General features: G+C 35.0%; 2 protein-coding genes across 5 annotated transcripts; one reads left to right on the top strand and one right to left on the bottom strand.

Moving 5' to 3' along the window:
* The first annotated feature begins 2,627 nt into the window (after nt 1-2,627).
* Nucleotides 2,628-15,437, top strand: LOC147396600 (uncharacterized). Of its 4 annotated transcripts, none has more exons than XM_086451535.1 (15): nt 2,630-2,829; nt 2,945-2,984; nt 4,417-4,523; nt 5,066-5,125; nt 5,234-5,335; nt 10,710-10,793; nt 10,878-10,996; nt 11,116-11,217; nt 11,393-11,509; nt 12,572-12,637; nt 12,808-12,874; nt 13,321-13,374; nt 13,450-13,539; nt 14,787-14,825; nt 14,981-15,437. In XM_086451535.1, exons 2-15 carry the CDS (start codon nt 2,960-2,962, stop codon nt 15,095-15,097), a joined length of 1,149 nt encoding a protein of 382 aa, XP_086307661.1. In that variant the 5' UTR covers nt 2,630-2,829; nt 2,945-2,959; the 3' UTR covers nt 15,098-15,437. The 4 variants fall into 4 exon arrangements, with proteins under 4 accessions (XP_086307662.1, XP_086307661.1, XP_086307659.1 ...); XM_086451533.1 differs by having other exon boundaries at nt 4,401-4,523; XM_086451534.1 differs by having other exon boundaries at nt 2,631-2,829; nt 4,401-4,523; nt 10,713-10,793.
* A 1,953-nt stretch (nt 15,438-17,390) lies between these two features.
* On the bottom strand, nt 17,391-21,364 carry PIN5 (Auxin efflux carrier family protein). Its single transcript, XM_086451537.1, has 5 exons — nt 20,555-21,364; nt 19,452-19,537; nt 19,194-19,351; nt 18,466-18,542; nt 17,391-17,562 (listed from the first exon to the last, which is right to left on the bottom strand). The coding sequence occupies exons 1-5, from the start codon at nt 21,235-21,237 to the stop codon at nt 17,490-17,492; spliced, it is 1,077 nt and encodes a 358-aa protein (XP_086307663.1). The 5' UTR covers nt 21,238-21,364; the 3' UTR covers nt 17,391-17,489.
* Nucleotides 21,365-24,546: the final 3,182 nt, after the last annotated feature.

The raw sequence follows: 24,546 nt of genomic DNA, 5'->3' as shown, positions 1-24,546 counted from the left end.
GAGTTCCTGAATGCCACTGTTGTAGTCTTCTCGTCATAGCTCTCTAGGGCCATGGCTTCTTCTCTAGATCTCCTTGTAAAATCTCTGAAGCTTACTCCTTACTATATCTGTATGCTAAAGTATTGGCAACTTTCCTATTGCCGAAGTATCACGCCACAAAGGCAGTGCAAAACTCCTTAAAAGAAGCTATTGATCCACTCAACATCTTGTGGAATTAGATCAAGGCATTTCCTACAAACTAAAGGGAACACAACCTATACATCAAGCCTTCATTCCCTTCCAACAGAGTTAACATTTGTCGAAAATGAAACAAATGCTCAATTGGATCCTTTATTCTTGAATAGGGGGTGGAACATAGGGCTACAAACTTCTTTGAGATCTCTTTAGACAAGATCTCGACTGTGAAGGGTGATTTTTGAATTCCCCTAACAGCCTATGCAGCCACCAAGTCGATATCCGTGCTTTTTACCACATCTTTTTTCCTTTCGAATCATATCTCTAACCTCCTCTCGCGTTAAACCCATCATGGGCTCAACTCTAGTTGTTGTGATGGTCGCGGTTTCAATGTTCTCCCTCCCACTTGGGTCTTACGATCGAAAATTGCTTTTCTGCATTTGAATTACGATTATCCTCGTTAAGAGGTGGGAGATTTTGTTTTTCTTTCTACTGGTTCTCTATGGGTTAACTTTGCGTTCGGTTCTATTCAGCTAAGTCATTCATTCATTTCTGCATCTCCACTTGTTGCCTTATCATCTTTTCTAACTGATTCAAGAGAATAGCCTCCATGGTAGGAGCCACAAGCAGATGAGCGTTCCCCTCGATTGATATGGTGGTTCTCACCATTATTTTGACTAAAATCAATTTGCTGTAGTGATTCCCATAGGTGACGCCAAATTTGTAGAAGTGGAATCGAGTTTTACCTTAATCGACTCTGCTCTACTGAACCGAAGTAGCTCTTAAGTTCCTCTTGTAAGCACCGATGTGGTACTTGCTAATAATCTTCCAACGTTTAAGTTAGAGTTGCAGAGAAAACAATATTCAATAAAAGTAGTTTTAATCCCCTATTTCTCTCTCGGTCAAAAAGATCCTTTCTCTTCCATTGATTCTTTTATTTATAGGTTCTTCCTTCAAATCATGGTTTCCCCTTTAATCGGGATTCGATTACACTGAATCTCCTAATTACAAGGATCCTAAACAAAACTTGAATATCTGAGAATGAGTCCAAGATTCTTGGAGATCTCTTCTGAGATCTCCAGACTTGACATGTGTAGTCCAAGATTATGCAGATATTCAGATTAAGCCTTTCATGCTAAGTAGACTAGATCTCTCCTTATGCTATCTCGCCTTATCAGTCAAACCAGACGCTACTTACTTGGTCTGCCATGCTGTTGGGCAGAATTGGATCTATTTGCTCACTTCAAGTACCACTTACTCTGTTAGGACACATGTATAGTCTAGATAATGTACCATTATTACCCTTTACAATAATTATGAGAAAGGTGGAGCTATTTGCACACACTAAAAATACTCTACATACCCACCTGCCTTTTGGTGTGTGCAAAGAACCACTCCTTGATTTAAATATTTGCATTTTAATGAAAACAAGCACAACAACATTGGACATGTGACGTAAATGATGTAGCAATAAGAGAGAAAATTTCTTTGTCCTACCCACAATGGAAAACATGAATTTCTTGAGCGAATCACCTTGTGGCATTCAAAACATAATCCAATGCCATAAGGGTGCAGAGGATGAAATTCTATGAACTTTAAAAAATAAAAAAGTCTTTTTTCACCATTAAATTTTAATCTTAAATTTGAGTGTTAGGTAGTCGTCCATTTTCAATTCCTTGGATCAAATTTGAAGAACTTTTTTTGTTTTGTTTTTGAATATGAGTTTTCATTAATAAAGGTTATGGTGTTAGATTGCCAAAGTGGTAATCCATGTGAACCAATGAGCCTTTTTAAGATTTGATATCTTAAAATTAAAATTTGTGAGTAGAGGCCTTGAGAGCAAAAGAGATAAATTTTCTCGTCATTTGCGTTACATGTCAGATGATTGTTGGGCTGTCAATAAAAAAAAATCACTTAGGATTTCGAATAGGGATCCAACTAGGTATCCCATTCCTAACTAAGGTCATGTGGCACCTCATTTTATGCTACTTGGCATCTTTGGTGACCCACTAACGGTATGAATATGTGATCCATCCCTCAAGGAATCCACACACAAAAAGATCATTTTGATTGGTGATGAAGATCCATTGATTTTATTATTGTATGATTTATAATTGTTGGATTTAAATTCTTTTTAAGAGATTAGAGAGTAGATACAAGTTATTAATATGATTTTTTTGGTAACGTAGGTTAACCAAGGATGGATCGCATGTCCATACCGGGTCTAAAAAATGCGATGTGCATCAAAATGGGGGTGCCATCTGACTGGATCTCTACTCCCGGAGTTAATCTATTGTGAGGTTGGCAGATTTAATTGATATTCCACGTGTCATTATCTAAAGCTGATTATTACATAGAAGAAACATTAGTGCCAAACACCGAAGATTTCCTTTTTATATAGTGAAAACGCACGATAGTCCCAACTTCCAAGTATTCAAATCCCCCAAATCCACGTTTTTTGACATTCGCCGTGTTATTCGGGTTATGTTTCTCTTGCCTATCCAAACAAACTCAAACATCGCTCTCTCTCTCTCTCCTCTTCTAACATCAGCAAGTTTGAAAATAACACCGAAATCAATCCGACTTCTTCAACAGGTTTTGTTGTCCTTAAAGACAACAATCGAAGTCTCTTTTTTATCTATCCAACTCTGTTAGGTAATTTTGATCTTTGATCTTCTCTCCCATGGTTATGCTACTGTTGCAGAGGGTTTTGTTTTGTTCTACTAATATTCTATTTGATCTCTCTTCTTTTTATTCTTGACATCTGTAGTTGGTTTGAAGTTTCATGGAAGATGAAGTTATCAAATTGTGTAAGCTTTCCTCTCCCTTTCTCATTCACTTTATCCTTTTGATTTGAATATTGTTCTTTGTTTCTGAAATTTGCTTATTTTTATTTTTATTTTTTATAAATTAGGTTAAACAACCATGTTCGGTTCTAACAGTTAATTTTTAATAGGCTTCTGATACACTACATGACATGTCATGAGATTGAAGCTTCATGGATATTTTCTTTTTCTTTTTTAGTTTCGGATTTGATGATTTCAAAGTTCTATGAAAATATTAAAATGCTTCTATTTCTTTGAGCATGGACGACAATACAATAGGGTATTTTGGTGATTAATTACAGTATCACTTTGTAGATTTCATCAATATCTTCTGTTTTGAAAAATTGAGGATTTTTAGAGGATGCCATTAAAACAGAGAATATGGTGAAGAATTAGAAACAAGCGTAATACACAAGATTTGTATAGTTCTTATGTTGGTGGAGCCAATCTTAGAGCTTCCACTACAGAGTTATAGTTCCGACTTATTTAGAATCCCAAACCTACTAGGAAAATCTGTTACAAGAGCATCACACCTACATATTTTTGACATTAAAAAAGTTACCCATATGTTACAGATCCAGGCAGCTCTAATTCATCTCCCTAACTCCACGAATGGTGGAGCCATGATTCAATAACCTGGGCCCGAGGGTCGTGTGTGATCGAGTCTCCCCACCCGCGACTTTACGTGATGTGCCAGTTTGTGGTCGTAGGGCGTATCTGCAGGGACTGGTAACACTTCCAAATGGGGTGGGGAGGCCCTGTCTCATAAAAAAAAAAAATTCATGCTCCCTGGTTTTTTTTTTTTTTGGGTGAGGGGGCATACATATATGGGATAGAATTGAGACACAAATATAACATTCCAAAGAAGAAGGAAATGGATGATGTTTGTCCTGTCTATTGTTGTGTTAGAATGGTGTGCTGAGATACATCCAACCACATAACCATTAAGTCATTTGGTGAAAAAAAAACTGTTTGTTATGATATTGACCTCCACCCCTATTTTAAACCATACTTCTAATCTAACTAAATCATCTTTGAGGGGTGGGGGGAGGGGGGCCACTACAACTACAATTCGATTATTCAAGCAACTTGGCCAAGTGAAGTGCGATAAATATACATTTCTTCTGATTCTAGCAAAATGTTCCATGGTTTATGGGTTGGTCAATTCATCCTAAAAATGTGAAATCCTTCTTCTGAAGTTTATATTTTTGAGGACCCTGACTTCAGACATTCAGGGGTCATCTTCATAGCTATTATCAAAGTTATTCACTCAAGAATGATTTTGCATCCTGTATTTTTATGCTAGTTTGGTTGATTTACAGGTTTGATCTCCAACAAACAAGATGCATTTTCTACATATTTAAGTTTTGGCCTGAAGTTCTTTAGTGCTTTTACTTTCAGTTTTCTCTACTCGCAGATCCAAAAAGTAGGAGATCATGTCTCTGCAGTCTCCTTCCAACAGCTTCTTTGATCTGTGTAATTTTCTTCATTGGGAGTTCATTCATCGCCACAGATTACAAGCAAGTATGAATTATCTTTCCACTAGAGAATATTGTGTGTAGGACGAGATTTGTAATCTATCCAAAGAGTGGTTGGTGTTGTATTTCTTTATTCCAGTGGTTTTCTCGATTACCATTATTTTTTATGAAAATTTTCTTATAAAAAAATGTGAACTTAAGGAGATGGAGATGACCGGTTATTAAACAAAGTGCTAGAAGATTAGGGTTAAGGAGAGAAGGAGGAAACTAGAGAAGAGAATGAGTAAGTCATTCCCAATAGGGTTCGACCTCTCTTTTATATTAAAAACATGTGGTTGGTCATGTGGTTTAAGTATTGTGCCCACACGACAATAAATAAGAACTCTAACACAAAGCATGTGTGATCATCTTTTTCCTAGTTTCATCAAAAAGTAGTTCTTCACTTATTTGATTTTGAACAACTTTTGTGTTTTCCGCTCATTTGGAAATCCATGTTCATTTTCATATTCTTCATCCATTTGATGTATTATGAAAGTATGATTCAAATATACTAACATATGTTGAATAAATCTTGGTGCCCTTACATAGAGATTATCAAGATGGGGAATGGCTGATTCTATTCAGAAGACAAAAACAAATGCATGCAAGGTTTGTCTCTCTGAACACATACTTGTTTGGAAAATGTCATATCATATCATTCTCATCTATAATATTCAGTTGGAATATTCCATGATTATATTCTTGTATTTCTTTTAGAATCAATGCCGACCCTATGGGAGTGAAACATTACCTAAAGGTATTGTTTCGAGGAAGTCTAACTTGGAAATGCGGCCATTATGGGGTTCCCCAAAGAAAAAGGTGTGTGAAACCTCATTTGCAGATATCAGTTGCTATGCAAGGGAACTTGATTTTTTTTTTTTTTTTCAGTTTCTATTTAATCAATATAATCATATCCTTAAAAAAAAAAAAAAAAAAAAAAAAAAAAAAACTAAGAAATCAATACAGATTGTCAAGCTCCTGCACATGATTTCCATGTTTCATTGTCCCAAAGTTCATGTGAGATGAAATAAACTCTTGCATAATTCTATACATTTTCCTTACGAGTTGTGAATGGTATTGAACCATATAATATTTTTTTCTGCTATGGTATTGGGGGTGCGTATGTGATTTAGGGATTTCTTTTATCGTGTTACTATATTTCCAAAGAGAATTTTGAGACGAAAAAAATGTTCTCGAGTAATTATTAAAACATTGTAGAATTTACAAACTACTCAAAATTTATGGACACTTTCAGAACTCAAAATCCTAAGATGGGCTAGGAGAATTCTCTTATGAAAGGCTCAACTTGAAATGTTATTTTGGCTAAGGTGAAGTTAGGAAAGAATTCAAGCCCATATGGTATTCCAATATAATTTTGTACAAGGAATGAGATCGTGTATTGAATTGCTTATTAATTAAGTTGTTTAACATGATTATGAAAATATCGGGTTTCGTACCGTGTCTAGTCCTAGAAGGTGGGAGGGGTGAATAAGATAATTAAAATATTTCGATTTATCCAATTTTAACTTAGATTGATAATTTGACTGTGTTCAAAGTCATTCACCTAATCTTGATTTTGCACTCATATCTCTAATTTTCATTTAATGCAAATATACTTGAAATAAAAATATTCATTTTGTCATGTCATTTAATGTCTATTCATATAAGATTTACCTATTCGGCATTCATGGTATTTCATGACATTCAAGGCATTCAAGTGTAAATTGCGGAATCATAAAACATGCATGAGAAATAAGACTATAATAGTTCAGTAATGTGCCTACATTTATTCTCACGACTTATCTTTAGTTTGCAATGCAATTGAGGTTTACTTAGAGTCTAAACATTAATGGTATGTCATACATAGCATAATATTCATTCATGACATGCATTCATCTAAGTATAAATTGATAGTGACATTTTCACAAACATGATACAAGCAATTTTATAGTGGTTTGGCAATGTGCTTACATCCACTTCCAAGGTCACCTTTGTAAAGGTCTTGGTGTTCACTAATCATTGATGTTTATGATTCACCTTGAACCGTACATAAAATTTTTATACTTAGGTTAAATTCTAAAACCTTAAGATCAATAGAAATGCATCATCTCGAAATGTTGTGAGTTTTGCACCTCGGAAACTCACGAACCTTTACTCTTGTCAAGAATCCTCGATTTTAACAAGAGGTTGATTTTTAAGAACCAAGTAATCACATATAAAGTTTTGAAAATACAAAACAAAAAAAGGAAGGATTTACTTAACACTTTAAGATTTGCCAATGGCGATCTTAAGTTCTTCGAGTCCTTGAGCTCATAAGTATGTCTCGACGGTTGGATCTTCCAATTAAGCTTTCGAGTTTGTCGGCTCCTTGTGATTACTCCTTCCATGTTCTTCTTTTGCTCCATGAATGTACTAATGTGTGTTCAAGGAAAGGTTTGATGGTTGAAATGGGATCAAATGAGAGATCAAGATAGGTTGAGGGAAGCTCACCTAATGCTAGACTCTTATGGAGGTTACTTGAGTTGAGGGTGCATTCAACTAAGGCATGATCCTCCAATGTTATGGAGAATGCTCTCTAAGAAGGGAGAGTGGAGAGCACAAGTTATTTAGGGATTGATTCAACCCACAAATGAACTCAAGAGATAAGTTTTAAAGGCATTTGAAAAACAAAAATTACCTATCGGTGGTGCCGGGTTAATTCCCGGGGGCGCCGGTAGTTCCAACGGTTTTATTTTCGAATTTTCGGACTGTTGGAGTGACTCACCCGGCGACCCTGGTGAAACATGAAGTTTGCTGCCAAGGGCTCTCGTCATTTTACTCGATGGCGTCAAGTAAATTATTAAAATGCCCTTTTGGGTCATGTTAAGCTCCTAGGAAGTCCGACGATTAAACGCTTAAGAGATTTTCAAGATCTTGCCACTATAAGATTCTCAAACACTTATCAAAGGACGGGAGATGGCCTAAGAGTGGTAAAATGACCAAAATGCCCTTTTGGCCGTTTTAACTCTTGACAAGTCATTTTCGGCTCTCGGAAGTTTTGATGAAAGAACGGGTCGAGGAAAAGGATGGTCTTACCAATATGAGTCGACCTAACAATCATCTCGGTGTTGGAAAAATGTCTAGGTGGTTTCATTACCTTTTAGGTTTTGTGCACACACATATGAAGCGATTCGTCGATGTGCTTGAGGTTAAGCGGCTTTACCGTAGTCTTCACATGTCTTCAATTTTAAGCCGGTCAGACACACAACTTAAGTCTCGGGATTGACAAAATGTGGTACTAACAGATTGCAAATATAAGAAATTGTTGGATGTATGGAGGAAAACACCTTATTGCCTACTTATAAGAACAATGAAGATGTGCAGAATTAGGTTAATTATTTGGTTGAATACAACTTACAAGTCAAACTATAAAAGTATTGGAGAAAAGGTTAAGAAAAAAAAGCAAGGTTATCAATATATCAATTATTTATAGATAATGTATAATTACGTTAGAGAGTAGGTAAATTTGAAACTCAAAATTATGGAGAATGTCTTAAAACTTAATTCTAGTTCAGTCCAACTCTACTTTCAATTAAAGTGCTTCTATGGAATCACTTTTATAAGAATTGTGATTGGGTTATTGATTGTTTGGTGACATTGTTCACAAAGTGATTTTTGGGGTCTAAAAGTGATCCATACTAGACACTGAGCCCATATATCCAATTAGACAAGTCGATCCCTAATTGGGCCAACAAACCTACCAAAATTGGTTTGCCTAGAAACTAAATAGCCTAGTCATGGGTTACGCAAGAGATGGATAAGGTTCACTAAAAGTCTCTAAAATCACTAAAAGTTGGAATGAGATAATGAAAGTCTATCAAGTTAAGGCATAATAGGATAGTCATTTCCATTTGATGTCATTTCTTTGGTCTTTTCAGGATTCCTTGGGTGCTCTCCAACTTTGTGTTATCTTTTCCAGAGTGGGGATTTTTCATTGTTTTTGGGAAGAATGAAAACTTTGTGGAGGTTTTTTCCGTTTGCCACCTATTGGGGATTATGGTTGAAGAGGAACAAGAGAGTTTTTAAAGGGATTGAATCTACTTTGTAGGAGATTGTTCTTAATATTTTGTATTATGTCAGGAGACTTTGTGTTAGTTCGGGCTTTTGTTCTTTTTGGTTGGTCATCTCGACTGCCTTGAAAGCTTCTCTTGTATGATCTTTGTGTTTCTAATAAATTTATAATTAAAAAAAAAATCAAAAACAATTCCAATAAGGCCTCGATCATTTCTCCATTTGAACTCCAACTTCTAGAGAAGATCAAGCTCACAAGTTTTTCTGTAGAGACAACATCGTTTAAAGAATATTAAGTTTACAAGCCCTTCTTCTAGCACAAATCTTTTAGAGTAGATTGTCACATAATCTTCTCTATAAGCAAAAGCCTCATTCATCAATATCTATTTGTGGAATGGATGGTTGATTTTTTGGCTGGAGTTCTTTCCTAGAAATGATTTATGACAAACGACCAGAAAAAGAAGTCCCAATACTCTGAATGGTAGATTTCTCAAAGCGAGATAGAATTGGTAGGATGGGTTGGATGGTAAACCCTCCTTCGGCTGAGCAAATAAAGTGTGAAGTATGGAGAGAAGAAAAGTTACACCTCAAATCTATTAGAAGCATCCAAAAAAGAAAAAGTACTTCAAGAACTTCTTCAGAGAAAGTAAAGTCACATTTTCAACTAATAAATTGCGAAGCATGGATAAAAGAAAATCCACACCAACTTCCAAAGAAGAGTGAGTAGTACAAGCCCCTCTTTAGATGTTAAAAACATCATTCTCAATTGATAAAGTGCAAAGTCCAAAGAGAAGAATGTTCACACAGTACCAACCTGAAGATCGATAGGCATAATGATCCGCTCTAATCTTTGAATAAAAATTCTTTACTTTAATCAGAAAAGAACACTCCTATGCATGTGTGTAACTTTGTATAACCATTATTTTCATTAAATCAATCAAAATCATTTATCCTATTTCGTACATTAGAGGTAATGGAAGTTGAATTTATTGTTGGCTGGGGAATTTCAGGATGATGAGTGGTAATATTGAAAATGACAATCAATAAAGAGTATTTTAGGGGAAAATTTTGGGGCTTCTATTGATGTCTCGAGGTTATGGTGTCAAAAACATACTCACTCATGCACATAAATCGGGAATAGGAAGAATTAAAATTAATCGACAAATATAACTATGGTTGATATTTCCAGATAAAAGAATAGGTGTTTATAATTTCAAAAACCCCGGGCAGGTGACATGTCGTAAATAATATAAGCCCATCACCAAAGTCTGGATTGTTCCCTGACGCCTAGGTTTGGATCATCTCAGAATATTTGTTTGTTCAAGAACGAATGAACGAACCATGAAGACCAATAGAGATACGCAAAGGCTCAAGATCACTCCTAATCTCAGATATCATAGAATCCAAAATAATCAAATTCAGAATAGTAATACCATAAGAAGAGGGAAACCTGCCAAATTGGAGACATAATCGAACTAAAATGGTAAGAGATTTAGAGGGGAAGGGAACTTACCAAAGATAGACAGAGAGAAGTGTATAAATAGAGGAATAACTTATTTGATTCATTTAACTTTGTCAGAGAAATACTTTAAGATTGCCTCTTAAATAAAGTGACAAAGTGTCATTGGTTGGTAGACGAAAGGTTGAGGCAATAGAGAAGTAGATTGAGGGGAGGCAAGTGGTTTGTGGTATACAACTATACATCTCAAGGTGTATGGATTTGCAAAATTTCCCTCCACATCTTTGGTTTTGTCTGTGAGATCGAACAAGAAGCCATGGTTTCCCTATGTTTTGATTTTGTTTTTCAGTTTTCTTTTCCATTCAGTATTCATAGTTTAGTGGCCCCTATTTCTATTTATTTATAATTGGGGGCTTACAATTGATCCACTTTGCAAATAACCCATTCTTTTTCGTAGTATTTTCTCTTGCCAAGAGTCATGAATCGAATAAAACCCTGCATGTTTCTCTTATTTTTCAAGCGTGTTTGAGAGAGAGAGAGAGAGAGAGAGAGAGAGAGAGAGAGAGAGAGAGACTCCAAACACCACCACAATCGATTCAATTAGCTGTACAATCTACTTTCTTGCTTACCCTGTTGATTTTCTGTACTTAAAACAAAAGTTTGTTTTGCATCATTTTGAACCAGAAGAATGCAAAGTCTTCAATGAACTTATTGGCCATTGCAGTGGGAATAAAGCAAAAAGAAACTATCGATCAAATGGTTAAAAAGGTAACAGGCTGATTTGTAATGCCCTCCTGCTTTAAATTTTTATCTGCTCATCTCTGTGATTGAGAACTCTATTTTTCATTGCAGTTTCCTTCAAGTGATTTTGTTGTTATGCTTTTCCATTACGATGGTGTTGTGGATCAATGGAGCGATTTTGAATGGAATGACCGCGCCATACATGTGTCTGCTATTAATCAAACCAAATGGTAATGGTTCTGGTGCATCAAAATTGCTTGTCCCATTATTATTAATTGAAGTTATATTCTTCAAGATATGTTGGCCTTTGGTCTTCGTCAAGTATAATATCACTTCTAACGATACACAGGTGGTTTGCCAAGCGTTTTTTACATCCAGACATAGTTGCCGAGTACAACTATATTTTCCTTTGGGATGAGGACCTTGGAGTTGAAAATTTTCATCCAGGACGGTAAGTATGATCTTCGAGATTTGTGCAGCTATCTGAAATTGTTAGAGAAGGCTTTGGTGATAGCTTTTCAGTTTATATAAATGTAAAGCATGCCAAGTAGTATGATGAAATACCATGAGGTTGTAATTTCTTTGATGAAGACTAATTTCATACTTGATACTCTGCAATGCTCCAGCTATCTGTCAATAATCAAAGATGAAGGACTGCAGATATCACAGCCAGCATTGGATCCTGTTAAATCTGAAGTGCATCATCAAATCACTGCACGTGGGAGGAGGTCAAAAGTGCACAGGTGATCTAAATTCTCTTCTAGACTAATGAGGGTTTGTTGTGGGGAAGCGTAACAAGAGAAAGCAAGTAAAGATTAAAACGAACACACAAAAAACACAAGATTTACGTGGTTCGGTAAATTGCCTATGTCCACGGAGGAGAGGGAGAAAAATCCACTATCAACAATAAATATTACACTCTCTGTCCTCTACAACTCTCTCAGCCACAAGGAACCTCACAGAACACTAGACATGAAGAACCCTACTCGAACATACACACAAATATATATAGGGTAGTCTTTGGCAGCCAACATTAGGGAGTCAACGTTGGGAGCCAAAATTTTCCTACATGGCTTAAAAGTTTTTGATTGGGCTGATTTTTTGTGAGGATGGTCTCCTCATCATAGAGATCATCCTCACAAAAAATCAACCCATTTGAAACTTCTAATCCATATAGGACGAAGGGGTTGGCTACCGAACAGGACCCAAATATATATATTTACCACAAAAAAATCGCCTCGGGCCCCCGAACCCCACCATGCCAATCGGGTAATCTGACCCAGGACCTTTTCCTCTCACTCCAGGTTGAGCCCACTCTGCTTCCCGAAAAGGTCCCCTTCGATACTGTTTTGCCTCTTGAAGTCCAAACCTATTAAAAATACTAGACATCTCACAAGAAGTTTGTATGAATGAGGAAACAAGGTTCTCATTAATATAAGCAGGAGTTACCATCTTTAAATGGAATATGATGACTCATGTTCCATGTACAGCTGGTCAGCGACATTATTTGATGGGTCCTAACTGAGAGCCTCCTTGTTTAAAGTCAACATGATAATAACAATCTAGAAATGCATCTGGGATGGCTGGTGGATCACCTGATCAGATTGACTGTTTTTATCTAATGGATCTCCGAGATGTGACAGGAATTACTGATTACCTTGCATATATGCCGCTGCCCTTAAACTGTTTATGGTGTACTGTCTTTTTATTTAACTACACCTTGACTTTAGCAATAAACATGTGTATATGGAAGTTATCTACTTTTATGTATATGTTTCAATTGGTATAATCCATTACATCAACAGGAGGATTTACAAGCTAAGTGGTGCAAAGAGGTGCGATGAGAACAGTACAGCTCCCCCATGTACAGGGTAAAGAATCATGAACCCGCTGATCCTGGTGTTTTATGCATAATTTTGTTTATTTTTCTGGTCCATTTTCTTTTTTCAAAATATTACCTCTACAGTTGAAACAACATCTTCTACCATAAAATTGGGGAATTTTTCTTTTATTTATGCTAGTAAAACATTATCTGGTGCAGATGGGTAGAAATGATGGCACCTGTGTTCTCAAGAGAAGCTTGGCGCTGTGCGTGGTATATGATCCAGGTATAGCACCTCTACCACATGAGTAATCTAATCCAATTTTACAACATATCAGGATATTTTTTTAGAGATATTGGTTCCAGAGAATGAATGAGGGAGCTAGGAAAGTTTTCTTAGCTCTTGTGTGGCACAATGGAATGGTTTGATATATGGATTTGCTTCCCTATTTTAGAGAGATTCTATTGCCACACCAACTTTTGCTAAACACCCCAATTTATATGTAACACCAAAGAATTAGCCCACATCTTGGGGTGGCATTAGCAAAAGTTGGTGTGTCAATAGAAGTTCTATTTTAGCATGGCCTGAGATGATTATAGCCCAACGAAGTTGTTACTTTTAAGCCACATTGATAAGTGTGCTTCTCCCATGTACACTCTTTAAAATAACTTTTCAAGTTGAGGTGGACATGTTCGGCTTTTACAGTAATTGCTCTCTGATTCTACTTACAGAATGATTTGATCCATGCATGGGGCCTCGATAAGCAGCTTGGTTACTGTGCACAGGTAACATTTCAATCCCTGCAATGTCATTGCGTTCAATATCTCAGCCATATTGAGTGATAAGCATTATTTTGACAGGGTGATCGAACCAAGACTGTTGGAGTGGTGGACTCTGAATACATAGTTCATCTGGGTCTCCCAACACTAGGGAGATTAGATGAAAACAAGGTAAAATATATATATTTATGAAGGAAAGAAAATTTTTAAATGATGAAAATATATTTCTAGAGGCAATTTAGTTGAATTTTTGGTGCTTCTATCTCAGCTCAGCATCTTTTTCTGGATTGGTATTGTTTGAGTCAAACAATTATTTTAAATCTGAGGGAAGTTTATGTGTGAAATCTCAAGGCCTACCTATATCGCCCACTCCAGGCTAGTTGGACGTGTTAAGATCCTGTTTATAATTGTGGTGAAATCGGTGATCTTGTCATGTTTATCGTGACCCTCCCACTCCAACCAAATACGTTTGTGTTCGTGCTACAATGTTTTGAAGGGCTTAATGATGTGTATGTATGTACAAGTGTTATATTTTATTTGTTATAACATTTAAATTTTTTTTCTACAATACATTAGCACTCCCAGTTTTTATTACATTAATATTAAGAGAGTCGTACATATCTTTATATTCATATGCATAAACCTAGATAATCTACCAGCTCTATGGTGATGTTGTAATGTTTATTTAATAAACTAAGAACAATGGTAACCAATTATAAATAGTAAGTGAGATTTTTTTATTTTATTATGAGTATCATAAACAAATAATTTATGTTAAAAAAATAAAAATTTAGGTTAATCACCTCATATTTTCAAATGCATGTAATCAAATTCTAAGTTTTTATCCCCTATATTAAATAGTAACATAATCAACAGGAAAAATATTTATTTTTGTATAATTGAACATTTATGCAATAAATAGTCATTTATTATTCTTCAAATTTTTATAATACTTGTACGATTCTACTAATATTATTTATAAAATATTCGGGTATGGCTGAGCCAGATTTGACTCGTGCCTTGATTTACACATACCAATTCCACGTAGTATGTCAACACAATTACAGTTTTTTCCTTTTTTCTTTTCTTTTCTTTTTCGGGTGGGGTGGGGTTGTATTGTTGGGCTAAGATGTGCTGGAAAAAGGAGAATAATGAACAAAAGTGTAAAAGGGGAAGTGGACAAAGAAAACATATATTAACATTTTTTTGCTAATTTGATACTGAATAGCTAGGATATTTTGACTGGTAAATGTTTTGTTAATAAATATTTGGTTTTGAGGCTCATTGCTACTATATGCTCATTCATGCAGTCAAGTTTTGAATTATCTGGCCATGATTCTCAAGCTAAACACAAATTCATGTGCTTCCTCATTTTATGTTCATTCAAACTGAGAACATAATTTTCTTTGACTGTGCAGGCTCCATCTGGGTCCCATTTACATACTGATAGATCTGCAGTAAGTCTCATGACTTCCCTCACCCAACCAAAAAAGAAAAAATTGCATCACTTTAATTATTTCTTTTTTGAGAGGGAGGGGGGATGATATAGTCTACTTTATAGATTGCATATGCTCTGTTAGGCAATCTACTAAGCAAGCAATTATTTTTGCAGGTGAGGAGGCAGTCCTATATTGAATTTGAGATCTTCAAGAAAAGATGGATAAAAGCAGTGGAGGAGGATGAATGTTGGATTGATCCATATCAACAAACAAACCAAAGTAGCATTTAAGTGTGTATTTATTGGTCTTCCCCACCTTTGGCAGGGGTTCAAAGTTGCTGTAACACACATTCACATTATCATAGCACAAAAATTACATCAAATGGCTGGAAAGATCCTATAGCGCGGGAGTGGATATTTTTATTTCTCCATTTGTGGATGCAAAACATGGTTTATACACCTTCACAGGTATGGTCTAAGTTCAGATTTCCCCCTTTTAATGTATTGTAAATGCTTGTAATTACGTAAGTCCATTCTTTGTCTGTTTTGATGCCATTAACAAGTTACTCTTCTTTCTTTTATTTTTTTGGATGTAATTTTTAAAAAATAAAAAAAAATATTAGCATTGATTTGCTCTGTTGAGCTACAGAAGAACTAACAAGAGTTTGTTCTTATTTCTTAGTGATCTCACTTGGGATCTTCTTTTTGCCAAATATCTTTTAATGTTTGTTAATACTAGTTATAATTTTAATACAATATTATGCATTACAATATCTTAAGACAGACTTAAATTGTCACACCAAAATGGATTTATAAACACATTAATAATATTACATAACACACCAAACAAGAATATAGGCGACATAAAAAGGGATTCTAAATCAATGAAACAAGGAGAAGGGGAGCAACGACTACACCCACCCTGAGCACCATAGCTAATTTTATTGGTTGGTATGACATAAAGGGTAGTTGGTGTGAAAAATATACAAGTAATTGCTATCTATCGATGGATGGATGATTTGTATTTTTGTGTCGGAGTTTGTCACTCCTACTACTATAGTTTGAAAAGGGTACAAGGCTCAGCACTGGAGGCGACCTTCACCCTCTTCACTGGACAGTGAAATACCAGATTACCTATAATCTTATATTGGAGCATTACCGCTGATTATCTAATAACACCTTCGCCCTTCATGAGGATAATCATAGTGAATACTTATCAAGAAAAAGAGAGAAAATATGATCAATAGTGATTTGAATGGAACTCAACATTACAAATTTCCCTTTTTAGTCTTTTTACCTAGAAGAGAAGAGTCTATCCCTATATACAGGATAGTCTAACATCACTTACTTATAATTCTCAATCAAAAATACTTGGAGAAGATCTTATAAGAAGGTTAAACCTAAATCTGAAATAGAAGTGGGCGAAGTTTAGAGCAGATTTATTTATAAAAAATAAAAAATAAAAAAATCAGCTTCTCTTCAATTATTTTTGTTTACATGAGGTGGTGAATCACTTATTGGTCCTTTTTATCTCACTCACAGTATTAATTACCCAAAATAGTCCTGATCTATCCACATAAATATAGAATCAATGATCGATAAATTAACGTAATTGTCGAATTTCCAGTTAAAATGCAAATTACTTTGATCTTGGAAACAATTGAGAATGCATCTCTTGCATACAATGGTAAGTTGTGTACCTGTTGCCATATAATGGTACTTATGGATTTTAATTCATCAAATGAAAGTAAAAATATTCTCTCATAGGAATTTTATAATCATGTATGAAGAGTGAATACAACTTAAATGAGAATTACAAAAGGGTGATCTGAAGGCACCCCAGTTATTCATTTGGGCAACCCATGTACAAAAGGCATCCCAACAATCTGTTTTTGCGATTAGGGCACTCCACTAGATGAAAGCACCCTATCTTCTTATTCAGTTCGAATAGATTGGCTTTTGTCCACCACAGTCACCACCATTGGAGTAACTTAAAAAATGCGGCGTTCTTCCTCTTTTTTTACCCGCTACACATTAAGAGTGTGGTTGGATGAGATTTATAATCTTTTGGGATAAAGGATTTGAAGTTCCAACTCCATCTACACTTTCTTTATTTTTTTTGGTCTTAGGTTAGGATTTTCAACAAATAAATAGTAGAGAATATAAGAGGGATGGATGAGGTGATGAGGGAGAGGAGAGGATGAGATGGTTGTTAGAGTTGGTCGAAATTTTTTAGGTGGGAAAAGCTTCAACTAGCTTAGTTCAAATCTGATGGGGGAAGGAATGAGGAAGAAGTGGAATTAAGTAAAAATTGTGGGGTGCCCTAACAAAGGTAAAAGCTTTAAATATATATATATATATATATATATCATAAGTTTTCAACTGTTCGGGTTACCCTTATTAACATCACCCATTACAAAGAGAACGTAATATTTTATTAACATATAGCCAATAGCTTTGCACGTGTACCTGAGTTTTTGGATCATTAGCCATTCTTAATTGTATACATTCAGATCAAATGGTTTTAATGAGAATGGGATGATTGTAATTTATTGCCATCAAATTTGATCGATGCACCAGTACATTAGGATCAGCAAATTAAAATTACATGGTATTCAGGAATTGAAAATTACTCTCCATACATTCTTAGGCACAAAAGAAAAAAGTAGTAGAAGAAGAAAAATTAGTTCACAAACTCTAAAATGATATAATAACCAATTAACACTGGTAGGGAAACTATCATTCCAAATATCACCCTGCAAACAAAATTTAAATTGTATTAGAGATATTTCTTTAAAGTTCATCTATTAATTTCATATATATATATATATATACATTTTTGGGGCTTTTAGAATCACCTCCCTTAAGGTAATGTTTGATTGTGGATGGAAGATAGACAACAAAATGATTTTTTCTAGAAAATATGATTTTCATCCCCTATATCCATCTCTATATTTCCATGAGTTCCAAGGATTTTATTACAAGAGTTTTTTTATTAACGCACAAACTTTAATTATAACACACCGATTTAATATAATAATATAAACAACTGGTTAATTTCAAAAGAATTGGTGTGTTACAAGTAAAAGCTGGTGTGCTAATGGAATTTCTCTTCATTTAAAATTAGAGAAATATATTGGTTATATATCTTTATTTTTTGTGTAAGATATCACTGCTTCATGAAAATATGAATAAATCCACGTGAATGGATGGTAGTCACAAATTTTTTGGTGTGATTTATATCAAAATCACTTATAGGGTTTACTTATACTTTTATGGTGTGGTAATGGTAATATCATATGACGCTTTTCTTACTGGAGTATTATAAGAAAAATTGGTGTGGCAATAATAATTTTCAAGACAAGAAGGACAATGATATCTGGGTCTTTTAGGTGTTAACAACCCTACTTTTAGACCAGGAACCAGGCACTAAGATCTAAAGTTAGTGGGGGAATATTAATATTCATAATTTTGAAACTCGAATATTCAACTCATCGAGTTTTGGTTCTGAGTTGAAATCGATGAGTTCCAAAACCATGGGGTAACATTTAATAGAATAATTTTCTTTTAAAAAGAAAAATATTTCAATTATTTTATTAAAAATTATATCTTTTGTTATTGGTAATTTATGCGGGTACTAGTAAAATTAAACAACTTACGCAGTGCTAAGCACATCCGCATGCAATCCATATTCCTTAGCATAGATGAAAGAGGTGATTGATTGTGGCAACGCTGCCTGTGGTACACAACCCACCACATGTCAATATGTATATAATTAATTATACCTAATGTTTGGGCTTAGTTGGTTAACTTATTAGGTTTTTGAGTTCAAGTCCAGCTTACTTATCAAATTAAGAGAAAGAGAGAGAGTGTGTGTGTGTGTGTTCTCCACATGAGACATGTATATAGGTATAAGGATTTGGAGGTCACCCAATTTCGAACGCACAATTAGAGGGAGCAAACCCTACCTAAGTGATTATGTTGGTCAGACTCCTCCAAGTTGACTTACATGTCTAGGTTTGCCACATGGAGGGATAACATAATATAATTACCGGTAACCTGGCATGTCGTGTAGTATGTACTATGTAGTCGGTTTCATGGAACCATCTTCCCTAACAACTCAAAAAAATCATTGAGTCAACTCGGTAAGAGTATGTTAGAAACTCAACCAGGTTATTTGATTATATATAATTTTTTTTTAGGAACCAACAAAGAAATATTTTAAAATAGTATTAGAAATAGTTTTTAAACATTTATAAATTTAATTTTTATTTGTTGGAATTGTCCGAGTCAACTCGTGATTTCTCAACATGACTTGACTCACTCGAAGTCTATTCGAATTTTTTTCTAACTTCTAAAACTATATATGGTGTGGTTGATGTATCACCTGGATGATGGCCACTCGCAAGACATAGCCGTGAAGACCAACGGCGATGCAGCCGATGGCCATGGCAGTTGGTCCAGCAATAAACCTCAGCACCATACCAATCACGGTCAGGCTCGTGCCACAAGCAATAAGTTTTTCTTGTTGTGCCATGAAGATCCCTATCAACCCACCAAAACTCAAGTAAGAAACAGTATTAATTAAAACAAAATCATCAAATCACCTATCAATATTAGTAGGAAAAAAGAAAGAGTCTCTCACCCATACTAAACATGGCTGTGCCTGTCCCTGCCCTTGACATGATCAATATAGATCCCTCCATGATGCTTGGCATTTCAAAACGCCACCTATCATTTACAATAACCCACCAATTACTCAATCAGAAAATGGACTAAGAAATGATGTTTTCTTAAAACTCATCGAGTCAACTCAAATTGACCAAAACAACTTGTTTCGATCGGATTTCTAGCTATAGCTTGGCCCCGAAACATAATTTCATCGTGTGTTGAGGTAAGCGTGTTCTGAAAATTATCCAACCCTAACCCGACTGTTTTAGCAATCGTAACAAAATCTTAAATCTGAACTCGACTTGTTTATTAAACAAATAACAGGATGGGACCCTTCTTGTCCGCTTAATAAATGAGTCGTGATAATCTGACACCCCACGTAGCACACTCAATTGTAAATCTGTATGTCTCAGGATACACATTTTTATGAGGAAGTGCAGTTTTGTATCCTAAGACGTACAAATCTACGATTCCAAGCTTGTCATGTCAAAAGAGTTGATTGAGTGTGCCACCTGGGGTAGTCAAATTATCATGATTCTTAATAAATAGTTTGGATTGTTTTTGGTTAAGATTGACATATATAACCAGTGGAGCACGATTAAATTAAAGTGAAAAAACATTTAAAATGAGTAATTTTTTAAAAAAAGTTGTTGATATTCCTTATATCTACGTGTCAAGTTGTTCAAAGGTCAACATAACATGTTAATGGCACAATTACTAAATAGGTCAAAACCATTTAGTGTCCATAACCCATTTACTAACTAGTTAAAAATTTATATGATTATCTTCAAGTCAAACCCACTAAATTTGTGTCTTTTTGAGTTGTGTATCATGATCAATACCACACGTTAATGACACAATAATTAAACAGGTCAAATGGGTTGATGTCCATAATCCGGACACGACCCATTTAGTAACCATTATAGACGGTCGACTACCTGATTAGGCTCAACCCAAACCCTTTAATGTCATGTTGTTAAGAATTGCCACCCCAAAATCCCCTTCGCCCAATACACAAAAAAAAGAGGTAAAAAAAAGGGATAATCAAATGGCTTAGATATGAATCATCGTGTATACCTGTTTGCAATGAAAGCCCATGTGATGCCGATAATACTGGCATAAGAATTAGGATTAATGGCGAGCTTTAACCACACAATTTTCATCATTCTCAAGAACGAAGGTTTAGTTTTCGTAACCACCACCTCATTTCCTTCTCCATCCTTCATTGGCTCAATGGATATATTGTGAGAGTTTATGCTTCCTGTCGGCATCAATAAATTATCACTCCTTGTTTGACGAAACTCTAACACGAACAACAGTATCGTCAACCAGATGATCGCTTGCACCACTGAAGCCTGCACCACAAGGTCCACTGCAGCCTGGCCATACATGGCCTTCAACAAGGGCACACCTACAACTAGAGCATTAGTAAGAGTAGACAAAGAGAAGCTTGTTATAGACCAACAATAGCTCCCTTTGCTACTACACTTAGCCCATAAAGCCAAAACAACCACAATGATGAATTTTGAGATTGCATCAGCTCCGAAAAATAAGTAATTCATTTTGAAGGGATCGACATGTGCCGTAAACTCAAAGGTGAAGAGAGGGAGAGTGAAGTAACAGACGAAGCGGTTAATGGCTTCGCACTGTTCCGGAGTGAATAGATGCCACCATTTCACAGAGCCAAACCCTAGCAACAGTGCAACATATAGAGGTGTCATGGCCACCACCACCTTATAAACTTCTCCCCACTCAATCATTCTTTCTATTTCTTCTTCTTTTTATTCAAACCCCAGAAAACAAGGGCCTAGAAAGCCTACTGTAGTGTTTAAACACTTACTTGAAGAAGTAATATTGGGTGCATGGGACATATTTCATACAGTCTTAACATATATATACACAAGTAGAGAACAAGAATTTTTTTTTTTTTTGGTGTTTTTCTTTCTGCTGGATATAGCTTGGTTGGCTTGGCTTGGCTTGGTGGATGTATATGATTCTGTACTGTAGATTCTCATCAATGACATAAGCGGTTTTAATCGTGCATGAAATGCCCAAGTGTTTCTTTCACAATTTGTTGTGCTTAGTTTGCAATCTTTATCTTAAATCTCTCTCTCACTCTCTGTCTGTCTGTTTGTCTCTCTCTCTCTCTAAATCTAGAATAAGGAATGAGGTCCAGCAATTATTCCACCCACCATTGCAAGGTGGAGGGGTCTGTGATTTACATTATTGTTATATATTCTTCTCCATTACAACATAATAAGTACTATGCGGATGACAATTTGGGTTGGAAGAATATAGCATAAATACCATCTTTAATTGATGGCTTAAAATACAATCTATTTATCACCAATTTTCATTATTATTATTATTTTTGTTCTGTTCTGAAAACTCATACTCCACTAACTATAATTATTCTTCCCAGGTTTTTGATGGTAAGTGAAATATGCTTATCTCTGCCAAAGACTCAATTCAACGGTCCAGCTTCTTGACTGGTTTCTTTTTGTTAGGTTGAAGTTATTTGGTGTAGGGTTTTGTCTCTTGTAGGGTTTACTCTCTCTAGATTTAGATGTTTTACCCAAACTAAAATTTTCTTCATCATGGGCATTTTGTTTTTTCAAGCCCATCAAGAAAAGATAGTTGAATCAATGGATAAAAAGCAACAATTAAAGTGCATCAAAGGGTGGGTCATGCAAGAATATTAGATATAGAGAAGTGCAATAAATAATGATTAAACTTACATTAAATTGATTTAAGATTAGGATTAAATTTTTTTAAAGATATAATTTATTACAATACTTTATCTCTCTAATATTCTAAGGCCGGGCCAAACATTTGTGTGTCAATGGGCCATAAAGAGTGGCTAATAACCCAAAAAGTAGATCGTGTCGGTTTGACACCTAAATCAAGGAGTATTGGGTCCACACTTCTCTTTCAAACTTAAAAAAGTGCAGAAGAATATGATCTATCGTGTGACATATAATGCATAACAAACATATAATCATTATGTTTCAAGGGAATTATTCTATTCTAGAGATTCAATCAAAATACTTAATCCCATGGCTTGATGGCTACAATCCTCTTTCTTTCGAGTCGCTGGGGGTGACACAAAGCATTTACTGTGATTCTCACAATTCTGACATGGACATGCATGCATAACTGTAGATGGTTTTTGCTCGTATCGTGAGAAAATACATCTATGATTATGTGCACATCACACGTCAGACTTGTCAGAATCGCAGCTGTAAATGTTTCAGCATTTTCCCTTTCGTTCTCTTGGCCCAATTTAACATTTTTCTCTCCCCTTTAATTAGTCTTTTTAGGGTATGTTAAATATGGAAACTAATGCTATTGCACCAAGCCACCAACAACCTAACATTTTGAAAAAGTGGTTTTCCGTGTCACGTAAAAGTTACGCGTCGTGTTTTTTTTTTTTTGGTTGTTGTCTATTGTACTTTAACGAATTAGACCACGTCAAGCTACCACATAAACAATAAGGAGAGAAGCTGACATAAAAAAAATATTAATTTTCCTTCTTTAAAGGTAATTTAGAAATACCCTCGATTTTTTATTGAATATTTGAGACACCTTCCCTGTGTGTTTTCAACTTAAGAGATACAACTTGATCTCAGTTTACTCAGAAAGTCTAACATAAAATGTCCCAAAAGCCCTCATCAACCTTACATTCCTTGAAACCTTTAAACATCACTAACAACATAGGATTTCTGATGAAGTATAAGTTGAATAAGTTAGAAATAGTATATCCTCAATGTTGAAGACTCGAAGATGATATATTTTTAAGAAAAAAATCAAGGATTTTGAAGAGAAGTTGAAGATAGGGATTTTTTAGGTCTTTTTCTGTTAGGTAAACTTGTAGTATGTCATCAGTTTGTAAACACAGAGGCATCTCAAATATTCATCAAAATTAACTTGGAGGCTTATTAATAAATCACACAAAGCTTAATTGATTAGGTGTTAAAGCACACTGGTATCTTTTAGCGGAATCTATACAAATAGCAACTTTACTACTGGCCACAAACACATTTGACATGGTAAAGGTTCCCTATGAATGGTTAGTATTAATGAAGTGTTGAATAAAAATGATGATTATAATCGATAACTAGATAGAAGTAAGTTACGACAAAGTGGTTTGTAGATGAGTAATTAGTTGCAACAAGTTGAGTGGTTACAATTATAACTACTATGGAACTTGGACAAGTTGGTATGTTATATATAACAAAGTGTTTTTTTTTTTCTTTCTCCTTTTTTAACAAGCAAACAAATGTGAATATATCAACTAGTTGTGCACCACTATAATAGTTGGTTGTTTTTTCAAAAAAAAAAAAAAAACAACTTTTTTTATAGTCTGTCTGAACAAACAAGTTGCACTTGATATAGGATACCTCTTTGTTCATCTTCCTTATTTATCTCGTGTTTTCTTTGGCGACAAGTTGCAAGGTACTATTTTTCCGAACTTGTTATTTAGAAATGAGAACTTCAATTGACACACCAACTTTTACTAATAACACCCAAACAAAATTTTAAAAATAAAAAATTAATAGGGTGACAATATCATTCTCACTTTAATTAAAGAGATAACGTTAGGTCTGAATATTTACATCTCTTTGAGGGATAGATATCAAAGAGCAAAGTGCATGAGATCAACATCAAGAGGTCGGAGTAGATGATTGTTGTTGATGCAATTTTTTTTTTATTTTTTTGGTTTATTGTCAATGGTGGCAATTCATGACTTTTATTTATTTGTGCAAGTCTTATGAAGAAAATTTAGATGTGAAAAGTTTAATTCCTAATTTAAATGGCGTGTGATAATTTTGAGTTGGGGATGCGAACAATAAGAGAGATTTACCGGACAGAATTATTTGTTGGAATTTTATTACTAAAACTACCTTACTTTATTAAGTTTGTCACTTAGGACAAAACTTACTTTATGAATCAGATTTTTTTTTTTTTTGATAAGAAGGATATCTGGGCCAGTTTACCCGCACCTACTATTCTCTCCTCCCCGAGCAAGGCTTGCGAAGTAGGATTTTAATCCTGCAATCCGTAGCCAC

The sequence above is a fragment of the Akebia trifoliata genome, chromosome 8 (genome assembly GCF_017979445.1).
Source record: "Akebia trifoliata isolate Shusen 1 chromosome 8, ASM1797944v1, whole genome shotgun sequence".
Classification (NCBI taxonomy): Eukaryota; Viridiplantae; Streptophyta; class Magnoliopsida; order Ranunculales; family Lardizabalaceae; genus Akebia; species Akebia trifoliata.
The sequence above is the reverse complement of the archived record's forward strand: the minus strand, read 5'-3'. Positions and strand labels throughout refer to the sequence as shown.